The following is a 24,821-nucleotide window of genomic DNA, read 5'->3' as shown; positions in this document are numbered from 1 at the left end:
AAGGAGCCAAGAAAAGGCTTTATTAGGCGTCCAGGCGTTGTCTGGGAAACCCAGGTCAGTCACAGAGAAGAAAGGCTCACGTTGGCACAAGAATACAGGACGCAGGCATTACAGAATATCCTTTTGAAAACCAACTGTGAGACCAAACCGCCCTCTTGCTAACCTACCAGGAATGCTGCCGAGGTCAGCCCTGGTGAAACCTGTGGAAGCTCCTAGAGAGACGAGGACGTGTGTGCAGAAAGGGAGCGCTCGCCCCAGCCCTGCTGACTCATGGAAGGTGGGGGCCTGGGCGGGAGGAGGAACGGGAAGCAGGGTGCCCTCATCTCCCGCACCAGGCTCCCCGGGGTGCAGGCAGAGAGGAACCACAACTTGTCTGTAAAGGGGAGACCAGGGCAGCAGAGGCGGGCGGGCCGGCTCTGCCGTGAAGTGGCGGACTCTGTACAGTCCAGGGTGAGGGCACCTCCAACAGGTCCAGGCAAGGTGGGCGGTCCTTCCCGAGGCCCCCCGGGGAGACAGCCATTCTGGTTGTGTGCTGACCTCCTGCCGGGCAGATGCCAGGGTCCAGCACCAGGTCCGAGCACAGTTAGCGGAGGGGAGTGGATCAGCCGCCCGACGACACCTACACCTCTTGGTCCAGGAGACCTCCTTTCTAGAGCAGTCACTTTCTGCGAACCAAGAGCAATCTTGCCCAATGTGGGCCCAACCTAGAAATTAATTCCCACCTTCACGTGAGTACCAGGTGAAGAGTCTCTCTCATGAGGCAAAGCTTTAGATCTTGGCCCTTCGGTGACAGTCCTTGGACAGAAGACCTGTCTGAGGCTGTCGGTGCCCAGGCTGGTCTCTGTCCCACGGGTAGCAGGCACTGCCTGCTGACGACGGGCCCCAGTGATGTGATGCTGTAACTCTCCCAAAAAGAGCACTCTCGACTTTCACAGGCAGGAAAGGAAGAAATGAGGCCGGGTGCCAGGGAGCTGATGCCACTTAATTCTTCCATCGAATTTGCTGGGGGAAAAAACAAACAATGGTCAGTTTTCACGGATCCCTACAGATAGGCAGACAGAATTCAAAAAGACAAGGATTCCAGGTAGGTAATGTAAGGAGAAGAAGGATGGAGCCAGAAGGCTGAGAAAAGAAAATCCAACGTGGGGGAGAGGAGTTCATTTATTCAAAGATGGACTAAACACCTATTCTGTACCTATTCTGTAAGCCTGATTTAGGGCATTTATTCTGGTTCTGCCCTCCTCAGGACAAAAATCCAAAGATTCACTAGCTTTAGCCTGTGGTAGATTCCAAAATACCCAAGTGGGACCAAAGCTCCACGTTAACAATAAGCTCAGCAATTCATGCTATGAGAGAGGAGGCAGCTGTGTTCCCCAAGTAGCTAAAAATCAGGGGACACATGTATACCTGTGGCTGATTCATGCTGATATACGGCAAAAACCATCACAATGTTGTAAAGTAACTATCCTCCAATTAAAACAAATTAATTAATTGAAAAAAAAAAGTAGCTAAAATCCACTTCACCTACTTCTTTCTTCCAATAGGGAGGTCACATCCAGCCCCAGGAAACTCTACAGTTTGAATATTCTGATTCTTTAATGTTTGTTTCTAATTTCCAGTGGTTAGTCCTTCCTACCTGGTAAGTTTAACAATGATCAGAGCACTACAACCAGTGCCAGCCAAGGCCCCCAGACCACCCTAAGTCATCCCACGTCTCAGCAGTAACTCCTCTCCTGTAGGCCCAGAGGAGACCCTTATCAAGAGATCCACAGGCTTGGCCGACAGCAATCCCACTCAGGCCTTGGGAGTATGTGCTCAACGCTCCTCTGCGAACTGTCTCCTGAGCCCGCTGGAGGACAAGCCACGGCCGCTCACCGAGCTGTTGAGAAGGGCATCGATCTTCTCCTCCTCGGCAGAGCCTTTATCCACCTTGCTCCTGTACGCGAGCAACTGCTGACGATCCTTCAGGTCCCGGCAAGTCTACCACCGAGAGAGATGACAATAAAACCCCCGGTCAGCCTTCTCTAGAGGGCCTCTTTCCTTCTGCCTCTCCCACTCTGAGCCAAGGATCCGAGAAGCCAGGGAGCTGCGCTGGGCTGACAGTGGGGCCACCGAACTACACGCCGAAGAGATGTCTGCGGAGGTTACATGGCTTGATTTAGTTCTATGAACTCTCCGAGTGCAACGAATTTACAAAACCAGAGAGAACCCAGTCAGAGAACTGGGCAAATCGTATAGGACAGCTGGTCTCCAAACTAACTCTTGCCGGACCACACTGCACTGAGTGCAGACTGACATTAGCACCTCAGGATCCAGGCCCTGAGGCTGAGGCCTCCCACTGCCCACTGGGCTCTCACTCAGGGCTCTCATTTCTGAGGGACTCACATCGATGACGACATCATGACACTTGAACTTGGTGGCTAAGTTCAACTTTGTGTCCACATCTTCCACCAGATTGACATACTCCTGTAGTATCTGTGAAAACAAGTACTTCTGATTAGTGGTTCCCAGCCGTATTAAACCCAGAGTTCTGAAAGGTAGTGAAAAACTCCTGAAGAAGGCAAAGAGTCAGTGCCTGCTGTCTACAATTCCCATCACGAACCACAGGACTAGGTCTGCAATGGCAGTGAGGTGGACTTTCTGCAGTAATCCACGTTCTCCTGAAAAGGAAGAGAAGGGCCTACTCTTCCTCATCTTGGAGCCAGACCCCTGTGCCAGCAATAGGTATGCCCTGGGTCTGACCCCACGCTGCGCCCCCTGCTCCTTGATGGCCTTTCTAATTAAGTTCTCCTGTATCATTTGAGTAGTATGCCTCCCTCTGGCTGAACACAGAAGACACTGCTCAGAGGGGGTGGTCTGGGGTCATACTTCTAAAGGCTGAGCAGAACTTTCTTCCCTGGCCTTTTCTATTTTCTAGGTCAAGGCACAGTACAACCATTATGTGGCCTTTAGGATAAGACCACATCAGGTTAAGTCTCCCATTGCCAAGCAGTAAGAGGCTGAAAGTCAGGTCTCCTAGAAGACCTTGTACCCAACTCTCTCTGGGAGCCATTACCTGGACAGGGGCATTGTTCTTGTGCAAAATTTCCACAACCCGATGGAAGCCAATGGGTGCTCTCTTCTTGGTGTAGCCCAGCCAGTTCTGAAAAAGAAAGACGGGGTGGCCGTGGGCAGGTCAGACAAAGTCAATATACCCTGAGCTAGTCTCTCTACATTTTGTGGTAGGGCTAGCATAACATGGTGGCGAGAGTGGATGAATGGGAGGTAGGGGAAAGAGAAAGGAAGAGAGATGAGAGTTTCAGAAAAGTCAAGGAACTCAGGAGGGTGGAACAGAGTCAGAGGTATTATGAGTTCTTAGCTCAAATAGGCATGAATGCAGAAAAGTCTGAAATACAGCTAAATGAAATAAGCAATTTCCTTAACAATACTTGCATTGATAGTATGAAATTCTCTGGGTAGAATAATCCTACTCTTTACATCTTTATATTTATATAAATGTTTATTTGTAAATTCATAAGGTCAGGTCTGGAAAGCTACCAGTCAAACTTCTCACAGTGCTTGCCTTGAGGAAGGGACTGAGAAAGGAGGCGGACAGTGGAAGAGGAACTTCACATTTTACCCTTTCACTTTCACAGCGGGTTGATTTTGACACAGGCATGTACTGGTTTCATAGTTAACATTTCGAATTAAATAACAAAGGCAGAAAACAAAAAACTGTCAAACCCATAATGCAAAAATGGATATTTAAACTGCAAACCAATGAAGACATGACAACTGAATGGAATGCAAGATCCTTGACGATGTGGACAGCAAACAAAAACACAAGACAGCTCTAAAGAGCTCATCAATTTACGTGTATTATAATATTCTTTTTTAAATTACAGGATAATTACAACATTGTGATGGCTTCTGCCATACATCAACATGAAGTGGTCACAGGTATACATGTGCTCCCCGCTTCTTGAACCCCCTGATAATATTCTTACGTTAGTGTTAAATTTCTCGAGAATGATAATACTGTGGTTACAAATGAGAACAATGCTTAAGTAGTTAAAGCATTGTGATGTCTGCACTTTACTTTCAAATGTTTCAGCAAAAAAAAAAACCGCATATAGAACAAGAGAAAGCAAACATGGCAAAAATGTGAACAAGTTAGTTAAGTAGGTGAAGACTGTTAATTATTCTTTCTTTTGGTTTTCTTTAGGTCTGAAACTTTGGAAAATAAAATGCTGAAGGAAAAATGTCAACCAGTAGCTGGAACCTGAGTGTCCCAGGAGGCGTGAAACCTGAGACTCCCAGGAGGTGTGGGATGGCAAGACGGCATCTCCACCGGAGCGCCAACAGCCCCAAGGCACCCACCTTGGTGGTAAACAGGGCATCAACGTCATGCCAGGCCCGGAGCTTGGCGCGAGCGGCCAGCGCTGTCAGCACGTACTGTTTGTCTGGGATCTGAAAGCAGAGGCCCGGGGAAATTAAGAGAAGCAGAAATGCATCAGGGGAGGGGTTTGAGAGTTCTGGAAAGACAGGCAAAAATACTCCCTGGTATTGATTCTGCCCCCTACAATCCACAAACCTCTCAGGTCTCCAAGCCCCAGCACTGCTGCAGGCCATTCAGTTAAGGCCTCCCCTCACTTCCCACAGATTCACTCCATTCTCCCCTGACCCTTGAATGTCATGGGACTTACTGCGCAGGGTTACAGAGCAACATCCACTCCACAGAGTGATTCTGATACTACTTTTACTAAAGACTGCCGAATGTGTATCTACCTTAAATGTCTTCTTCAGGTTGACCGGGCTGCTGAATGTCCCCTAGGATGAAAGTGGAGAAGCAATCTTGGTGTTACTGACTCTTTCAAATACCATCAATCTCCCGTTTTCCCGTCCACTAGCTAGACTTTCTACATTTCACTCTGTGACCATTTAAACCTGGAAATTAATTTAAGAGAAAAGCTCTATCAGGTCTAACAGGACATCACCATCCAGCTTAAGAGCACTAGATTAACAGGTATAAAGTATTTCCCAATTTTTTGCTAACCCTATGATTGTTACGATCATGTCCACTGATGGGGTCATTAAGGTCGCACCTCTTCAAAACAACGTTTGTAAGTATTCACAGGCAACTACCCTCTGCTGCTCTTCTCTACCCTGTGGGAATCCATTTGAAACTCTGGGCCTCTGACCAGAGACGCTCACAGCACCAGCACTGGTCAGGCAGACGTGCTCTGGGGCAGGCCCGCTCACTGGAAGCCAGGCGAGCCCTGTCCAGACCTCTTTTCCCCGTTGGAACTCTTCCCAGGTGGACTGCCAAGAATGATGTGCACCCACTGTCAACAGAACACGCTGAAAAGGCTCTGAAGGATGCCCCCTGTGCAGTGAGAGCGTGTGGGCCTTTCTCCCCTGTGCGGCCCGCACCTCAGCCTCCGTGTAGTGGTAGAAGCAGGAGTAGAAGAGCGTCGTCACCAACGGCATGTTGAGGATGGACGCTTTGCGGGGGTGCTTCCGGAAGACCTCAGTCTGTCCTGCTGATTCTAGATGCCGATCGTTTGCCTGTGGTGGAGAAAGCCAAAAAGAAAAAAAACAGTGTCTGTGGAGTGCAGGCAGGAGAGAAGCCTGTAATACTAGAGCGGATGTGTTTCCTACCCTAGGAAAGAGGCGAAGAGGAGAAAAAGAAAGAAACTGCCTAGGAGAGCCCCGAGGAGCTTAAGATCCGGAAAATGATGATCTAAGTTGGATGGAGGAAGACCAGAGAAGCAGTGATGAAACAGAGCTCTGGGATGAAGAGAAAATAGCTCCAGGTTAACAGCAAGTGAGAAAAGAAAAGATGCCTGGAGACAATGGAGGGAAGGCCACCAGGCAGAGAAAGAAAATGAGAGACTCTTAGAAAGGTTAACCAGAAATGACATATGTGGGCAGAGTGGAAGTCTCCTGGCTGCTGAATGGCACACAGCTTTGGCACTGAAGCAGAAAGAATAGAGACAAGGATTCTAACCTCAATAATGATCTGACGTTCCAGGAGTGTGTAATGGTCTTGTATGTGGGCAGAATCTTCTGCTGAAAATGGCAAACTGGGAGAGGACGAGAAGGTTAGTACCTCATTCTCTACTCCAACAAGAAACACACCCAACTAATCCAGGTTACCATCTAAGTGTAAGATGCTCACGGGCTTCACAATTCTGATCTCTGCTCCCTTTAGAGCATCTGTGAAAAGCAGAGAGAAAGCAGGAAATAGAGGCAACCTCTGGTTGGGATTTTATACTTAAGGTTTTGCCAATTAGACAGGGAGCCTTGAAGTCCACGAAATACATACAGTCACTAGTGATTCTGCTCAGGTGTGAGGCGGAATCCTCTCATTGTGGGCGGTGCAATGACTGATGAACGCGTCGCTCAGCCAATGAGTGCACCGAGCCAACTGCCCATCATCCACATCCTGAGGAGGCTCAGTGGTTCGGGTCACCACCTAATGTCAATGCTGAACTGTCTTTCAGGGGCACTTAAATGTTGGCCATTTTTTAATGTGAAGTAATAGGTAAAACTCAAGTTATAGAGCATGGCAGTATGTCTGTAGATTGGTAAAGATCTCAAGAGTTCTACATGAGGTCAAGGGTCCCATCTTTAACACTATATTATATCCTTCCATGTGAATAAGTTGACAGACAGTGTCTTGCCTAAGTCATTTGGCAAGTCAATGGGTAAGGCCAGGAATAGAAGCCGGATTTTAAATGCCTAGTTCCCAGACCTTCCTTCAGGAAGTACTGCCTTATTTCTCTACTCCACTCACTCCAGCAAGAATTCTGAAATTCAATTACACTCTCCCAGGGAAGTGTGAACCCATGGCCAATTTTTAGAAGCGATAAAGAAAATAGCAAAAGGTTCCAGTTACTTCAGTATTCTAACTTCTCTCTTTGTTTACTAAAGGCCATATGACATATTGGCTCAGTAGCTGCTAAAGTTAAAAGTAAGGATTGTACTGACATAAATTTCTAAATGTGAAACCTCGCAATCATGTCACATAAGGAATGACTGAAAGAACTGTGACCACTGAACCTCAAGTAAGGTCTACTGGGTGGACTCTACACCTGTCTTGAAAGATAAACAGGGGAGCAAGTTTCAGCTCAACATAAGGAGGCACTTGCAGTAATAAAGGCTGTCCAACAATGAAATAAGCCACTTCCAAGAGCAGTTTGTGCCCCACCCCTGGAAGAACAGTACGTGGGGCTGGTTTTCACAGGGACTTATACTCTGCATAAAAGCTGGACTGAATCAGTAGTTCTTGGACTGTGGGGTTTCAAGGACTGGTAACACTGAAAACAATACATAAGTAAGATGTTGCCAATATTTTTCTTTTAATACATTAGGTCAGACACACAAAAAACTTAAAACTCATTTTTCTACCAAAAAGAAGTTGGGGGGGGGGAATCTCTGAATAAAACGCAGTCTTTCAAATTAAATAAATTTAGTTTTAGGAGAAAGCTCTCTACACTGTCTTTATTTTTCTCAATTTATCACCAATCAGTGAAAACTACGGGGGAATAGTGTTTGGAACCACTGAATGAGATGATCTTTAATCATGTTTGTACGACCCACTGTTAGCCTTTCCCGGCAACCATCTATCCATTCTACCCTCTTTTAATCTTTTCATTGTTCTGTATAACAGTATCAACAGTGAAAAACATTTCTCCCCCACTTACCCAACGCATGTCTTAAGAAATTCTTTTCGTTTCTCAGGGTCCTGAATGTTCAAGTGCTCTCGATAATGGGACAGCTACAAAAAATAGAGAAGAACTTTGAGCTATTTCTTTTCTTCAGAAGGGTGAGTTAGTTCTGTCAGTAGGTTTTCCATGCTTGAAAGCTAAACTCTTCATTACTAGAGATTCTTCTGGGAATAGATGGCAGAGGGGTCGGGGAGAAAAGTGATTCAAAATTATTATCTCTAACTGCATTATCCAATACAATAGCCACTAGTTTCAAGAAAAAGTTCTTCTTAGGAGACTGTCCTAGTCTATGAGGATAAACTAAAAGCAGACTATCAGGTTTGCCAATTCCAAGGTTTATAAGGTTGGAAAACTCCAAATTCATATATAACAGCATGCATGATAAATCACTTTCAATTCAAACATAACAGAGAATATGAAGAAAATATGAAAGCTTTAAATAAAAATGAGTTACCCAAAACACATTTACTTTCACTGATTAATCAAACTTCAAAACAATGAACTATATGAATGCTATCTGAAGAAAATTCCTTATAGTTTTGAACCTATGGAAATTAAAAATATAAACAAAAAAGCTTTTCAAAATGAGTACTACAGATTCCTAATCATTTTGAAGAGATTAAGATAAAAGGTTTTGAGATTTTCCCACACCTTGAGTATTAAATACAAGTTCCTTTTACAAAATGCTACTGAAAAACATTTCCCTGAATTATACTCTGATGTGCAAAGCTTAAAAATATATCACCACCAATGTGTGGTACAGCGACTAAAAGAACAATTCTGACATTGATGTCAACGAGAATCCTTACCCTTACACGATAATGTCAAACCTTTTAAATAGTTTATTGAAGTTTTAATAAGAAAATTACATTTTTGGTAAAATTTCAGGTTCATTCTTATATTACAAGAGTGTCATCTAAAACGGTGAAAATCTGTCCAAAATCAACTTTAACACTTAAGTCATTGAGCTCTTAGCCAAAATGTGTATTGGGTGCCCTGCCAGCAGCTTGATGGATCTTCCTTCATGGCCTGTATCTGATTTCTTATCCCTGTTTGCTTGTCTTTGGTATTAGAAGCCAACACCCCAAAGCTCCTACAAATCAGGAACTAAAAACAACTAGAAATTAAGAGACAAATTCCAAATTGACCAGGCCAGTTTTCAGTTACTTTTTTAAAAAATTTATTCAGAAGCCCAATCGAAAGAGCATATAAAAAGACCCCAAACAGTACATCATCTGGACTGTTCCCAGGCTTCCCAGATGCCCCTGTCTCCTAGATATAACCAACACCAAAGGAAAGGAAATAGTCAATCAGTGTGGTACGCTGGGTTTTGACTTAACTTTTAAAAAGGCCCCCAACTGAAACAAAGGCCACACTTACCGCAAGCTCTTCTGTTCTATCTAGGAACCTGGGAAGAAGCAGAAGGGAGCAGGGCGTTTTTATCTATTGACGTGTGGCAGTATAACCTCATAAAACAGGATGAGTGTTCTAGAAGAAACATCACCCAAACTCATCTGCCTCCACACACAAGATAAGCCCTTCTCTTCTCAAACTCTCTATCATCAGCAACCCCTTGAGAACACGTGCCCCATCTACCGAGCTGAGTGAAGAGCAGAGACTGGAGGTCATCGTGGGCACTAGTAACTCTGAAATGTCAACAGATCTGACAGAAAGGCTCAGAGTCTCCGCAAAACCTCAGCCTACAGTAGTCTTCTGGGTTTTTTTCTTTTTAAAGATGAAAACACTCTTCTCTGTCAGTAGTCTTGGAACAGATTGTCTATACTATCCTCCTCTGTTGTTTTCTTCTTTTTTAAGATTTATTTAATTTTTAGCATTGAGAGGTCTTCACTGCTGCATGTAGGCCTTCTCCAGTTCTGGTGAGTGGGGGCTACTCTCTAGCCCCCGCGGTGTGCGGGCATCTCACTGCGGAGGCTTCTCCCGGTGCGGAGTACAGGCTCTGGGAGTGAGGGCTTCAGTAGCTGTGGCGCACGGGCTTAGCTGCTCCAGGGTACGTGGGATCCTCCCACACCAGGGATGGAACCCGTGTGCCCTGCATTGGCAGGTGGATTCTTAACCACCGGACCCCCAGGGAAGCCCTATTGTTTTCATGTACAGCATACGATGCATTTTGTCTCTCCCCAAAGGTGGTAAGACCTTGGAGAACAAGGACTTCTGTCATCTGATTCCTTTTTAACTCTGCAAGGACCACTATAATTAACATCACTACTTTGGCATAAAGGTGACACTTAAAAAAAGCCTTGTTAGTTCGGAGGGAAGGAAGGAAGAAAAGAAAGAGGAGGGGAGGGAAGAAAGGGTTGGGGGGAACAGCTCATCTTGAACACGGTTTCTGCAAATTCCTGGCTAACCATCTCTAATCTTGACCCTGACCATGTGACCTGCTCTCTCCACCTGAGTCTTCAGGAAAGCTCATCACTCTGCGGAAGCCACTGGGTAAATAAAGTTACCTTGGGCCACACGTCAGCCTAAACAGAGGCTCCACCCCCTGCCCTGATACTGAAGAAAGGACATAATACACCTGTTTTAAGCTAAGAGTGGGAAAAAGTCCCCAACAACTGAAGTGAGATAGAGAAGAAAAGCATGGCAGAAGACAGCTGCCCCCACTGCACACCCCCTTCCCCAGGCCCCCAGCAGACATGCCTGCCTCTGGCATCTCTACCCATCAGAACCCGACCTAGAACCCCACAGGGCCCACTCAATTCCTAATCACTCCCATGAGGTTCTCCTCAGATATCCTGATTGAAAATTGTATTTGCTTCTGATTTGTCATTGTGCTTCTCACTGGCATCTCCAGGGACCAAGTAAAAAAGGCATCTTCAGTTTCAGTCTTTTCTAAGAAAACAGTTAATAAATATTAATACCACAGACTAGGCATTATGCTGAGCGCTTTACACGCATCAACTCCTTTCACCTTCATAATGACCTGTCGAGTAGGCAACATTACTTCCATTTTATAAATGTGAAAACTGGTGCTTGGAGAGGTTGAGGAACTTGTTCAAGGTCATGCTATGAACTAAGTGATGGAGATAATATTCAATACAGGCGCTTGACTCTGGAGTCTGATTTCTTAACATGGTCACTTTATTACAGGTTGTGGTGCAATATTAGTTATCCCATCACATTTCTTTTTTTCTTTCTTTCAAACTCTTTTCAGTCATGCCACATGGCTTGTGGGATCCTCGTTCCCCAACCAGGGACTGAACCTGGGTCCATGGCAATGAAAGCACCACGTCCTAACCACTGCCATCAGGGAATTCCCCCATCACCTTACTATATCTTGTCTAATAAGCGTTTCGAGAAAAAAGGGGCAGTGTCTTCTCTTTCTTTGTAGTATCACCCAGTGTTCTGAACTAAGTACTTAACAAACTTTACAGACCAGATGATCAATTCTTACCTAAAGAGGTCTAAAAGCAGCTTCTGATCACCTATCTCCTTAAGGAAGTGAATGAGATGTCTCAGGGCAACCTGCCGCACCTCCAGCTCTCGGAAGAGGATCTCTGGTAGGCAGGAAGAAAGGAGTTAGATGGGGAAAGATTAAAGCCTATTACTCAATGGGAAATCAGCACCCCCCCAACTCACACATTCTTAAGATGATCTCCTCAAAGTCCATCAGAAGCTAGGAATGGTTTATGATGGTACCCACCCCTGGCTCAACCCACCAGCAACACCCTCCAGGGTCCAGGGCAAGGCTGAGCCTTCGTGTTAGCTTTCAGTTCTCACCAACCCAACCAGCAGGCTCTGAGCATGGACTTTCACTTCCTCAAACCAACACAGTCATCCGTCTGTGCAGTAAATGAGGGGCTTCTTAATTACCGTAGTTATCACTCTAAAGGAGGAACAACTGCCCTCAGGGGTGGGATATGTACTCTGAAGTCTCAGGCCCCCCAAGCTGTCCTGAAAGTAGACCTGATGCTGGTGAATTCTGGTATTAAAGCCACAAGACCACTCTCCCTTCAAGTGTGGCAGACATCTTACTGACTAAAGATTTCCCTCAAACCACACTCACCTTTACTCAGCGTCCTCTTCAGGAAGATCAGAACCTAGAGGAAAAGAGAACCAAGAACGAATCACCCTGTGTAACCTTCCAAACACGAGGCCCTGTCTGAGCACCTGATGACTAGGAATGAGGCCAGCAACTCATCAGGAACCTTGGCAGGTCCAGACAAGGTGTTTCTCTAGTGATGAAAGGACAGGTGATGGACATATGGAATGAGCTCTGTCTTGGAAGTCCAAATACCCTTGCCCCTTATGGCAAGAGACAACTCCCTCCCTCTCTGAGAGGCTGCTCTCACATCTCTCTGCCTTCAGATTATTTTTGAGGACACAAAGTAGCCAACCTACCACTTCTGGGTCACAATCAGGAGAGCCATACACAATGCAGGTCCTGCCGACTGAGCCTTTAGAACACGTACTTCAAGAGAAAATCCAGTGTCTCTACTTGACATTAAAGTCTATGCTATGGATAACCAACAAAGACCTACTGCACAGCACAGAAAACTGTACTCAATACTTTATAAGAACCTATAAGGGAAAAGAATCTGAAATATATATATATTAATACATATAACTGAGTCACTTTGCCGTACAGCCAAAACTAAAACATTGTGAATCAACTGTATTTCAAATAGATAAAGATATTAAAAAAAAAATCTATCCTGATTGGACTTTCAGAAATTGATGAAAACAATAATTAAAGAACAAAAGGCACAACTCACTGCAGTAATGACGTTTCCATCATGCATGCTTACTGCTTCTTCTAGGAGCTGGATTTTGTCCTGTAAGGAGCGGAACCTTTCCAGTGAGCAGACCTGCCAGATAAGAATAGAACTGGTGTGCAAGGAAGAGGACCATTTCCTATATTCTTTTGTCACTGGATGCTGAGGAGAGTGAGAATGACCTGAAATATCCCCACAGCATGCATGCATGCTCAGTCTCTTAGTAATGCCTGACTCTCTGTGACCCATGGACTGAGGAGTCCTCTGTCCATTGGATTTTCCAAGCAATAACACTGAAGTGGGTTGCCATTTCCTTCTCCAAGGGATCTTCCTGACCCAGGGATCAAACCCAAATCTCCTGCACTGCAGGCGGATTCTTTACCACTGAGCCACCTGGAGCTTCCCGAGTGGCACTAGTGGTAAAGAATCCAGCTGCCAATGCAGGAGTTCGCAAGAGAAATGGGTTTGATCTGTGGGTCAGGAAGATCCCCTGGAGCAGGAAATGGCAACCTGCTCCAGTATTCTTGCCTGAAAAATTCCACGGACAGAGGAGCCTGGTGGGCTATAGTCCATGGGGTCACAAAGAGTCAGACACAACTGAGCACATACGCTGGTCCCCAAGGAGAGCCTCTTTATTTTACACAACAGCCCCCAACACTCTATGAGCCAGGAGGTTCCCACCACGCTCTCCCTAGTTCAGCCTTATGCCCTGGAAGATGCTAGTGTCCTGATGAAGGCTTGCCAAAGTCAACAGGTAGGGAGATCACTTGTTCCCTTTTGCCTCTTTTTCCCCCCCTTTTAAAAAATCTGTTTTTGTTCATTCGGTTGGTTGGTTGCTTTTTCAAATCCTTGTGTTGAGTGCCAGCTTTCAGTAGATGGCAGTGAGGGAGCTGCTGTGCTACAAACGGAAGCTGGGCCCAGAAGCAGGTCCTCTAGAAATGGCTTAGGACGAGGCTCCCCAGGAACACGTGGTGCGTCACAGGTGAGGCGGCGGCCACCTTTCCGGCCACGCCCTGTGTCCCAGGACGAAGGGCTCCCTGCACGGGGACTCCTGAGGCTCTGCGGCGTTTGCCTCACCACGGGGGATGTGCGTGGGGTCCATCTGAGGCCAACTTTTACTTCTTTTTAACTAACTTCTTTACTTATTTGTGGCCGTGTGGGTCTTGGTTGCTGCGTGCAGGCTTTCTCTGGTTGCGGCGAGCGGGGGCTGCTCTTCCTGGCAGTGCACAGGCCTCTCAGCGCAGTGGCTTCTCCTGTTGGGGAACACGGGCCCTAGACTTGGGCTGCAGCAGTGCCGAAGCGAGGGCGCGAGTGCCGGCTCGGCAGTTGCGGCACATGGCCTTAGTCGGGGCATCTTCCCAGACCGGGGATCAAACTCGTATCTCCTACATCGGCAGGCGGATTCTCAACCACTGGACCACCAGGGAAGCCCCAACTTGTTCTCTTTCTAATGAGCCACAATTTATATCGTATAAAATCTACCCTATCTAAGTGTACAATTCAGTGAGTTTTGACAAGTAAATGATCCCATGTTAACTACTACCACAATCAAGATACAGAACATTTCCATCACCACAAAAATTTCTCCTGTCCATCTGACAAGGGATCTTACTATTTAGGTTATTCCTGCTTTAAAGGTTCTAATAAATACAGTTCCTATGAACATTTGTGTACAAGTCTTTGTAAGAACATATTTTCATTTCTCCTGAATTGCAAATGTCTATTAGTGATCAAATTAAATATGTGTTTAATTTTGTCAGAAACTGTCAGACTCTTTTGCAAAGTGGTTTTACCACTTCACCTTCCTGTTTGCAGCATATGAGAGTTCCAGTTGCTTCACATCCTCCCAACGTTTGGTATGATCTGTATTTTTAAACTTAGCCATTATAGTGGCTATATAGTGGTATCTCAGTTTTAATTCATTTTCCTGATAACTGATAATGTTGGTCATCCTTTCACGTGCTTATTGGCCATTCACACAGCTTTTGGTGATATAACTGGTGAAATCTTGAGTTGATTTTTTAAATTTGATGGCTTAATACTGAAGATACTTCATTATTTTTTAACTACATATTCTGGAGAAAACACGTTATAAGATATATTTTACAAATATTTCCTCCCAGCAATGGTCTTTTTGTGTTTTTAACAGTGTTTTCAAAGAAAAAAACTTCCTAATTTTGGTGAAGTCCATTTTCCTTTTTGGTTTGATGATTTTTGTATGCTTGGTTAATAAGTCTTTGCCCAACTCAAGATCACAAAGACTTTCACCTTAATTTTCTTCTAGCTTTATGGTTTCAGCACTTATTCTACTATGATCCACTTTGACCCAATAATCATTATGATATCAATTCTCCCAAAATTGAAATACAGATTCAATGAAATCTCAGTCAAAATGCCAGCAGCTCTTTTGTAATACTGACAAGCTAATATGGAAATACATAGGATCTAGAATGGCTGAAGTAATTTTGGAAGAGAAGAATAAGGTTGAAGAACTTATATGACTTGATTTCAAGATTAACTACAAAGCTACAATAATCAAGGCCTTGGTAATGGCATAAGTATAGATCCAAAAAAAAAAAAATCAATGAACTAGAATACAGTCCAGAAAGAGACCTATATATATGTATGGTCAATTCATTTTCAACAAAGGCACCAAAGTGACCAATGCAGAAATGGATAGTCTTTTCAACAAATAGTGTTGGAGTGAACAGAGAACTGTGTGGGAAAAAAATGAATGTCCACTTGTACCTCACACCATGTATTTTGTATTAACTCACAATGGATCACAGACCTAAACATCAAAGATTTGCTCTCACTCTTAAAGGAACTACTTTTCCCGCTCATCCATCACTCTTTTCCCACTTCCCCATCAAAACAACACTGAACCCTGGAGAATTAGAAATTTTGCAGCTGAATTGCCATCTTAGTGGAATGATTTTCCTCCTGAAAATCATTTAACAAAACTGAAGAGAAAGGCCAAGCTGCTCAGCTTCCAAAACAAAAAAATCCCAATTCCACAAGAACTCTTTCCCCAGGGGCCTTACCTTGCCCTTCCGGAGGCGCCGCACTGTGTCACTGGGGCTCCAGTCGTTGCTATAATCCTGGAATATTAGTAACGCACGGATTATGGGAGTTAAAGGGTCAGATTTCAGAATTATCAGTGCGTCAGCTCCTCACCTCATGCTTACAGTCTTAGTCCCTCGAGGGGAAGTATTTTGCAGAAGAAGATGGATTAAAAAAACAAACTAGGATGGTCTAGTCCTGAGTTTCTTAAGCAACCAGGACAGAGATTTTATAGGCGGGAGGAGTTGGATCAAAGAGGGAACGGATCAACTGACAAATCTGGCAACCTATATGTACGTGGTTCGGAATTTCAGCCCCTAGAGGCCGTTTTGGGACTCTAATTAACGGTTTTGCCGACAGAAGGAAAGAGAGAAACGTGTTCTTTTTTTGGACCTTATGATACCATTTTTTCCTTTTCAGTCAATTTGCTTTTTCGTGTGCTTCGTGTGACTATGAGCTCCACCAAGCTTCTAGACCACAGTGATGATCAAAAGTTTCAAAGCACAACCTAAAAAACGGCTGTATAATGGATAAGGAATGTACGCCAGTGCTCAATCAGAAACTAAAACTTTTGAGTTCCAGTTCTACCATGTAACTAGCTGTGAGACTCCTGGCAAGCTCTAATGTTTAGAGATCCAATTTGCTTATTTCTAAGAGGGGTTTAAAATAATACCTGCTCAAAGATTTGGGAAAATCAAACAAGATAACAAATGTCCAAGTACGTCAAACTGTGTAAAGTGTCATGACCATCGTAAGCTATAACTCACCCTGTACTCCCCCTTGGGTCTCCCCAGCTCTGGAGCATAGCTCTTGGCAGGTGTGTCTGACAGAGCTGCAAAATAACAGGCAAGGGACTGATAAGGACACCATCTTCCTGCCATTCCTTTCCTCCACTGCCTCCTCCACGGGACCTGCGGGCTCCCGAGGCATCTTGATGGCCCAAAGTAGGGAAACCCGAGTAGATCTCAGTTCCTACTCAAAGACAGCATCCCTAGATGCTACCCTTTGACCCCACAGCCTGAATGTTCTCAACCTGCTTATTCAGCATCAGAAAATTCCTCTAACAACAATGACAGATTCAGAAGTGTCATCATCTAATTATCACTTGTCCCCATGACTCCCCAGGCTGTACCCCAGATCAGTAACATCTCCCACAGTAACCAAGAGAAAGAGAGTCCATGCCTACCATCAGAGAGGGACTGGAAACTTCCAGGTCTAGTTCTCCCTAAAGGTAAAGAACACACAAGGCCAAGAGTTAAAGTCAGAGCCATCCAGACTCAGTTTAGGACGCAGTGCACACAGAACCTTTTTGTGAAAATATGAGAACTTAAGGCTTAAAAAAGCTTTTATTCAACTTCAGAAATTTGAGGTATCATGGAAATAAAAGGCACTGAGCAACTTTTTAATTGTGGTAAAATACACCTAACATAAACGCCACCATTTTTAAGGAGGATACAGTTCAGGGATACTAAATACATCCACACTGTACAATCATCACTACTATCTATCTCCAGAACTTTCTGATCATCCCAAACTGAAACTGTACCCACTGAACAATAACTCCCTTTCCTCCTTATTCTCATTCCCTGGTGACCACTGTTCTACTTTCTAGCTCTATCTATCTGACTATTCTAAGTATCTCATAGAAATGGAATCACACAGAATCCTTGTATGTCTGGCTTCATACACTCAGCATAGCGTCCTCAAGGTTCATTCATGTTGTAGCATGTATCTGAATTTTAATCCTTTTTAAGTCTGAATAATACTCCATTGTATGTACATGCCACATTTTGTTCATTCATTCATCAGTGAATGGACATTTAGGTTGTTTCCATATTTTGGCTACTCTGAATCATAGTGTATAAATACATGTTTAAGCCCTTCCTTTGAATTCTTTTTGGTATATACCCACAAATAGACTGCTGGATCATATGGCAATTCTACGCTTAATTTTTTGAGAAACTGCCAAACTGTCTTCCACAGTCTTCCGGTGTCTTCTACACACAGGCTGTACCATTTTACATTCCCACCGTCAGCACACAAGGCTTCCCAACAGAAATGCACAGGGGCAGGGGGGAATTCTGACCTGGACCAATTTCTTCAGTATGTGTCACAAGGTTAATGTCCAATGTGTTTACCATGTTTTAGAAACCCAGTCCAACCTCTCTGAATTTCCCTCATCTCTCCCCCTTTCTATTCCCTAACGGCTAGCTCCAAAGATTTTTATACTTCAGTACCTTTTTCTTACAGAGTAAATGAAAATCACAGCCTTAGTGGTTTTTCGGAAAAAAGAAAAGGACTCTGCCCCTTTAACCATCACTCTTACCTCTAAAAAAGCTGCTCAGAGAGTAGGTAGAAGCAGGTTTGGGTAGTTGTGCATAGGTGGAGAAGCTGTTTCGGTTCTTCAGCTGTTCACGCTCATGGCTTGACCCGCTATTACCAGCAGTCTCTTTGATGGACCATGAGATACCTGCGAGACAGTAGGATGTAAATCAGTCATTCTCATCCAAACTAATGCCATCACATCCAGCACTCCAATAAACTCTAAAAGCTTTTCATCAGAAGTCCTGGTCCCTTGTCAACATGGACTTAAAATATTGGGGCAGGGAGAAAGAACAGAATCAAATAGACCAATCAATAGAGAAAGGGGGCAAAGGAAATGAATAAATGGATCAAAGAAAAGGAAATACAAGTAGCTATTAAACATGAAAATGTGTTCAACCTCCCTCTTTACCAGCTGAACCGTAAGGGAAGCCCCTTCAACCTCACTCTTAATAAGAGAATTACACACATTAAAAGTACACTTAGGACTTCCCTGGAGGCCCGGTGATTAAGAATCTGCCTACCAATGCAAGGGGACACAGGTTCAATCCCAGGGCCAGAAAGATCCTACAAGCCATGGAGAAAGTAAGTTCACATGCCACAACTACTGAAGACCGTGCACCTAGAGCCCATGCTCTACAAGAGAAGCCACCGCAATGAGAAGCCTGTGCACAATCAGTGAGCAGACCCTGCTCGCTGCAGCTAGAGAAAAGCCCACGCAGCAACAAAAACCCGGAGCAGCTGAAAATAAATAAGTATTTTTAAAAAGCACACTGAGATACCACTTGCCCCCATAAGATTGCCAAAGACCCAAAAGTTTGAGGACACCCTGTGCTGTCAAGGCTGTGGGGAAAAAGGAACACTCTGACACTGCTAGGTGGGAGTGCAAGTTGGTGCAACATCTAACCAACACAGACGCAAACAGCCTCTGCCAGCAATCCCACTCTAGGAACTGAACTTTCAGATACTCTTACATGGGCAAAATACAAGGTCACTGACTGTGATATAAACAACAAAAGATTGGAAACAATCTAATGCCCATCAACAGTGGACTGGTTACATAAATTATGAGAATTCCATACAGTGTATACTATGTTGCTATTTTTAAAAGGGAGAGGAAGCGTGAGAAAACTCGTAAAGATCTTCAAGCTATATTGTCCAGTGAAAAGAGCAGGGTATGAAGTATGCCACCGCTTGTGTAAAAAAGGGGGTTCATTTTCCTATATGTAGTTCCACAAGCAGAAAGGATCTCTAAATGAATACACAGGAAGCAAACAATAGCGGTTGTTTTGGGGGGCAGGCAGGGCCTGAGAACTAAGTAGATGCATGAGTGTGAAGGAAACTTTTCTCAGTACGTCTTGAATACTTTTTACTACAGCACGTCTTGAATACTTTTTGCTTTTTAAATCATGTGACAGTATTTCCCATTTAAAAAAAACAAACCTTTAAAACTATGCTTAAAAATCAGATGGATCCAGCAAAGGTGTTAAGTGGTATTACAGAACGATTAGGCAGCGGGACTTGGTGGCTAAGGAAGTCAGTTCTGACAGGCAGTTGTGAGCACTTAAGTCAGCAGTTCTCAAATATGACTGCGTATCAGAACATTTGCAGTGCTTATTGTCATTTGAGACCCCGCTCTACCCGCCACCCCACACCCAACATCAAGACCTACTGAGGCAGAGTCTCTCAAGTGAAGCCCAGGAATCTAATTTTAATGAGCACCCCAATTAAGTCTGAAATAGCCAGCCAAACATTAGCCCTAGCACAGCAGACCTAGAGAGCTGTATGGAAACTACTGCCATATTTCCCTAAGTACCCTCTCCTGGGTTAAACTTCCAGATGTTTGCTCATCTGAAAATAGCTTAGCCTCGTTCCCTATCCTGACAAATATTGAGGAGACTTTATGAGTGGTAAGAACCCTGAATAATTAATCCCTTCCCAGGGCCTTTTGTACTTACTTCCCACAGGTTCCCCGGTCCAGCTGACTCTCTCCAGGTCATCTTCATCATCGTCATCCACGAAGTCTCGAAGGCTATTCACTGCCCGCTTGGATTCCTTTAACTGCAGACAGACATCAGGACGGGCTCTCAGGCCATCACCACTTCTCACCTCTCCCTCTGACAGCCAAGAAGGCTGAGGAACTTGGACTTGAGAATGGCCAATATTTTAACTTTTCTGCCATCGAAAGCCTAGCCCACTAGACTTTTGCCAAGAAAAGAAACGGCTATTTAGCCAACACTGGAGTCCAGTGGCAAAAGGTTAGGAAGAGTCAAAGCCGATTTTGAATTCTAATCCTACTCTTGGTATTGACTTGCTTTGTAGGGAGTTTATCCATCTCTCCAAAAATGAATGTTTCCCCCACTGGTGAAACAGACACGAAAAAGAAAAAATTCCCAATCCAGTTCATCCTTTAAAAATAATAATTATATCACATGATAAAAAATTTAGGGCTCTCGGAAAAAAAAAACAAAACTGAAAGAAATGAATCATCTTAAGCTGGAATCAAGATTGCCTGGAGAAATATCAATAACCTCAGATATGCAGATGACACCACCCTTATGGCAGAAAGTGAAGAGGAACTAAAAAGCCTCTTGATGAAAGCGAAAGAGGAGAGTGAAAAAGTTGGCTTAAAACTTAACATTCAGAAAACTAAGATCATGGCATCTGGTCCCATCACCTCATGGGAAATAGATGGGGAGACAGTGGAAACAGTGTCAGACTTTATTTTTTGGGGCTCTAAAATCACTGCGGATGGTGACTGCAGCCATGAAATTAAAAGACGCTTACTCCTTGGAAGGAAAGTTATGACCAACCTAGATAGCATATTAAAAAGCAGAGACATTACTTTGCCAACAAAGGTCCGTCTGGTCAAGGCTATGGTTTTTCCAGTAGTCATGTATGGATGTGAGAGTTGGACTGTGAAGAAAGCTGAGTGCTGAAAAATTGATGCTTTTGAACTGTGGTGTTGGAGAAGACTCTTGAGAGTCCCTTGGACTGCAAGGAGATCCAACCAGTCATCCTAAAGGAGATCAGTCCTGGGTGTTCATTGGAAAGACTGATGCTGAAGCTGAAACTCTAGTACTTTGGCCACCTCATGCGAAGAGCTGACTCATTGGAAAAGACCCTGATGCTGGGAGGGATTGGGGGCAGGAGGAGAAGGGGACGACAGAGGATGAGATGGTTGGATGGCATCACCGACTCAATGGGCATGAGTTTGAGGAAACTCTGGGAGTTGGTGATGGACAGGGAGGCCTGGCGTACTGCGATTCATGGGGTCGCAAAGAGTCGGACACAACTGAGCAACTGAACTGAACTGAAGAAGGTAAAGGAAGAAGGGCAGAGAGTTAGCTTTGACAATTCCTCTCTTTTTCTAGGGTTCTTCTCCATGAAGAGTCTTCTAAAGATCTGACTGAAAGCACTGCTGACCCTAATGGAGACAGGTTACCGAGGATGCAAGGAAAAGCGTACACAGTGGAAGGGGATGAGAACTTCAGCAACTATTCACAGAAACCTACCTGTGAGAGCTCATCATCTTCATCATCAAAGGTGAAAGCCTTGAACTTGGAGCTATTCCAATACTCCTCCTCATCACCCTTTGTCCGATTCATCTGGAGGGAGAGGAAGAGAGATATATACTGTATGTCTCTTTCTGGATTCCCCTCAAGAGAGCTCCAAAAGCTTTGGGTTCCTGGACTACAAATGCCCTGCTCTAGTCAGGGATGCATGAAAAGTGTCTGGCGAAGAGAATACTGAAGAGGCCACATAAAATCAGATCCCTGGGTCTCCAACCAATCCAAACATACTTTTGATTGTCTGATAACCCACAAGTAGTCACTCATTCCTAGAGCAGCTACTTTGTTCACAACACTATCTCAGGCACTCTTGTCAAGTGTTATATTAGGTAAGGGATATCTGAAGAACAAAACACAGTCCCTCTCTGAAGGACCCTACAACAGAGTATTGAGCATATACCTTTTCTAATTTGTACACTCTCATGCGTGCTAAGTCACTTCAGTCCAACTCTTTGCAACCCTATGGACGGTAGCCCACCAGGCTCCTCTGTCCACGGGATTCTCCAGGCAAGAATACTGGAGTGGGTTGCCATACCGCTCTCCAGGGGATTTCCCCAACCCAGGACTCGAACCTGTATCTCTTAGGTCTCCTGCACTGGCAGGCGGATTCTTTACCACCAGCACCACCTGGAAGGCCCCAGTCTAAGTATGTATAAAGGTAAAAGTTCAAACCAGGCATGTGTTACAAGAATGCTTCATGAACTTTGCTGAATACACAAGGTTAATCAAAGCATGAACAAAACAGATAGTAACTACATTCACGGACTCAACACGTATCAACAGGTTGCGTGCCACCTCTCAGGCCCTGTTCAGGCTCTGGGAATACTGCAGAGAATAAAAACTCACAGACATCTTACTTTTGCATGTGCTTCTTGAATTCCTGATGGCAAGTAATCAACTAAAGGAAGCTGAATTAGCCTGCTTGTAACTTCAATTTCAAATCATGATTAATTTAATAACAAGTACTGGCCAAAATTTGGGAAACGAGGGCATGGCCAAAGAAGGAAGTCTATAAAGAATCAGTTAAAACACAACAAGTTCCTCTCATAACTATTCTAAAATTAGATTTCGTCCTGAAAAAAAGTTTTGCCTTAGAATCACAAACTAAACTATCCATGCCAACTGGATTAGAGTGAAAACTGATTTAAGCCAAGAACCAGGTACCAAATTTTCCAGGGCCAAAAATAACTCCAAAGGCTACAGAGAGTGCAATTCTAAAGGATGAATTTGCTTTTTCTATTTCAATAGCACCTTTCTCAATAGAAGTTTAAGAAACACTCACCATGACAGACCCACTGAGACTCCCAATGGCCTTAACACACTCTGCCCTCACGCAGTGTGTTGTCAGGGGATCTGGGAATGAGATAGCAGGCTGAGAATTTTTTACCATCTGATCCTTCCCCATGGCAGAGATCACTAACTGATTTCTACTGAACCCAGACACGGCTTAAAAATCCTTTTGTATACTTAATGCACTGAGTAAAATCATATACAAAAGCTAGAAGAAAAAAAAAATCATCCCTTATATTGCAACAAGCATAGGCTTTGTAGTCAGGCAGACTTGAATTTAAATGTCAGTCTCTCCAACTCTCAACAACCTGGGTAAATAATCTTACTTCTAAGCTTTGGAGAAAGTGACAGACGACCTCACAGGGTTGCAGTGAAGAATAAACAGGAGTCAAGAAAGAGCAAACAAAAGTCCCCAGTATAAAGTAAATACTAAAGGCTAGCTCCTTTTAGTATAGGATATCTTCTGCCATCTTTCTATCTCCGCCATTTGTAAATATGGGACTTAACAACAGAAACATACCTGGTAAGACTGCTGTGAGGCTGAAGCCAGTGAACCACACAGAAAGTACATGTGCTGACACAAAAATTTGTTTAGTATTAATTTTTATTATTAATAAATCAATATCTTAGGAAAAGCTAGAAAAATATTTCTCAGCATTCCTAAAGTTTAAAATTTTGATACAAAACTCTGAGTAGCCATCACAAACACTGAAGGTGTCCACAGAGCAGGTAAACGTCTATGGTACAGGTGCCAGCTTATAAAGCCTCAGAACAACTCTGCAAAGTAGGCCTAGCAGATTCCATCTCACTGATGAGGGAAATGAGGCACAAAAGGATTAAGTACCAAAGTTTTTAAGCTAAAGCTAGTTGCTCCTATCCGGGTTTTCTATCTACTGGGTCATTTCCACTCTGATTTGCATCGTCCTTTTATCACTCGAGGGAAAACTGAGGGCAGGTCATTACTACAGTATCTACAGATAGGCATAGCATGGGTCTTAACAAACCCTGTAATAATCCACCAGAGGATTTCTAGAGTCTTTTCTTAACCATGCAAAGGCAGTGGACGCTTCACACTAATCTGTACTTCTAGCGCTTGTCATAAACTTTATTTCCTCAGCAAGTAAAAAAGACAATGATTTAATGGTTCTAAAATTTATAAAGCAATCAAGTACAATTTTAAGAGGGGCTGAGAATGTGCTTCAAAATTGTTTAAAATACTTCAAAGGCTTGTGCCTGTCACTTGTTTACTGAGATCCCACCATACAGGGCAGTAGATCTGAGGGAAGAGCAGGAATACGACAAAGGAAGGAAAACCACTCGGCCGAAAATATCTACAACCAACACGCTCCCCGCCTGAGGACACCGCAGAAACCAGCCTCTGAGAAGTTAGATTCGGACTCATTTATCATCTTTCGAAGCCAGGCCTACACAAGTGAGGTGACGAACTGAGACGAGGAAAGGCGGATTAAACTAGGAAGACTCTGTGGGCGAAGAGTCCAGGAAACACGGCTCCACCGCAGAGGCCAGAGCCCAGAACCTTGGTACAATAAGTGCTTGTTCAAAATCAGTTGTCTGGGCTCGCTCGCGGCCCCAACCCCGAGTGCAAGCCCAGGAATGGCCAGAAATGGAGTTAACATTCAGGCCAGGGAGGTCGAGGGACGCCTCAGACAACGAGGGGAAAGGATACGGATGCGGAGAGGCTGGACTCGGCCAGATACGCAGCCCAAGGGGGTTGGGACACCCTCACCTCTTAGACACCGAGCCCTCCCTCTCAGGTCAGCGTCAGACTCCGCCGCCGAGGGTCCAGCCTTTCTACACAGGCTGTTCGGCATACAAAAGGGGCGGAAGGGGATAGTCCCGAGGAGGGGGCGGAGGGCTGGGGTAGGGGTAGGAACCAAGGGTCGAGACAGGCGCCGCAGGGCATGCTGGAAGTTGTAGTTCCTTCCGCCCCTACAATCAGGCTCTGCCCGGACGGGCCGCGGCTGCCTCTTGACTACAACTCCCAGAATCCCCAGCGCCTCGTGCCTAAGCCCGTTTCCTCTCCTTTCAGCTCGACCTTCCGAGGTTATCCCGTGGGTCACTCGACAAGACTACAACTCCCGTGAGGCCAAGCAGGGCCGATGAAGGGT

At 44.5% G+C, this 24,821-nt stretch overlaps 1 protein-coding gene across 1 annotated transcript; it reads right to left on the bottom strand.

Annotated features, from left to right (window-relative positions):
• On the bottom strand, window positions 1-24,566 carry VIPAS39 (VPS33B interacting protein, apical-basolateral polarity regulator, spe-39 homolog). The gene is made up of 20 exons (XM_061156534.1): window positions 24,440-24,566; window positions 21,346-21,438; window positions 19,789-19,891; window positions 17,835-17,978; window positions 16,695-16,733; window positions 16,276-16,340; window positions 15,490-15,546; window positions 12,446-12,538; window positions 11,737-11,770; window positions 11,125-11,227; window positions 9,093-9,120; window positions 7,689-7,762; window positions 5,990-6,065; window positions 5,413-5,547; window positions 4,768-4,809; window positions 4,360-4,449; window positions 3,056-3,142; window positions 2,386-2,475; window positions 1,876-1,980; window positions 1-1,002 (listed from the first exon to the last, which is right to left on the bottom strand). The coding sequence occupies exons 2-20, from the start codon at window positions 21,436-21,438 to the stop codon at window positions 982-984; spliced, it is 1,479 nt and encodes a 492-aa protein (XP_061012517.1). The 5' UTR covers window positions 24,440-24,566; the 3' UTR covers window positions 1-981.
• Between the last annotated feature and the right edge of the window lie 255 nt (window positions 24,567-24,821).

Source organism: Dama dama, chromosome 12, assembly GCF_033118175.1.
Source record: "Dama dama isolate Ldn47 chromosome 12, ASM3311817v1, whole genome shotgun sequence".
Taxonomy (NCBI): Eukaryota; Metazoa; Chordata; class Mammalia; order Artiodactyla; family Cervidae; genus Dama; species Dama dama.
This window is presented reverse-complemented; position numbering and strand designations above follow the sequence as displayed.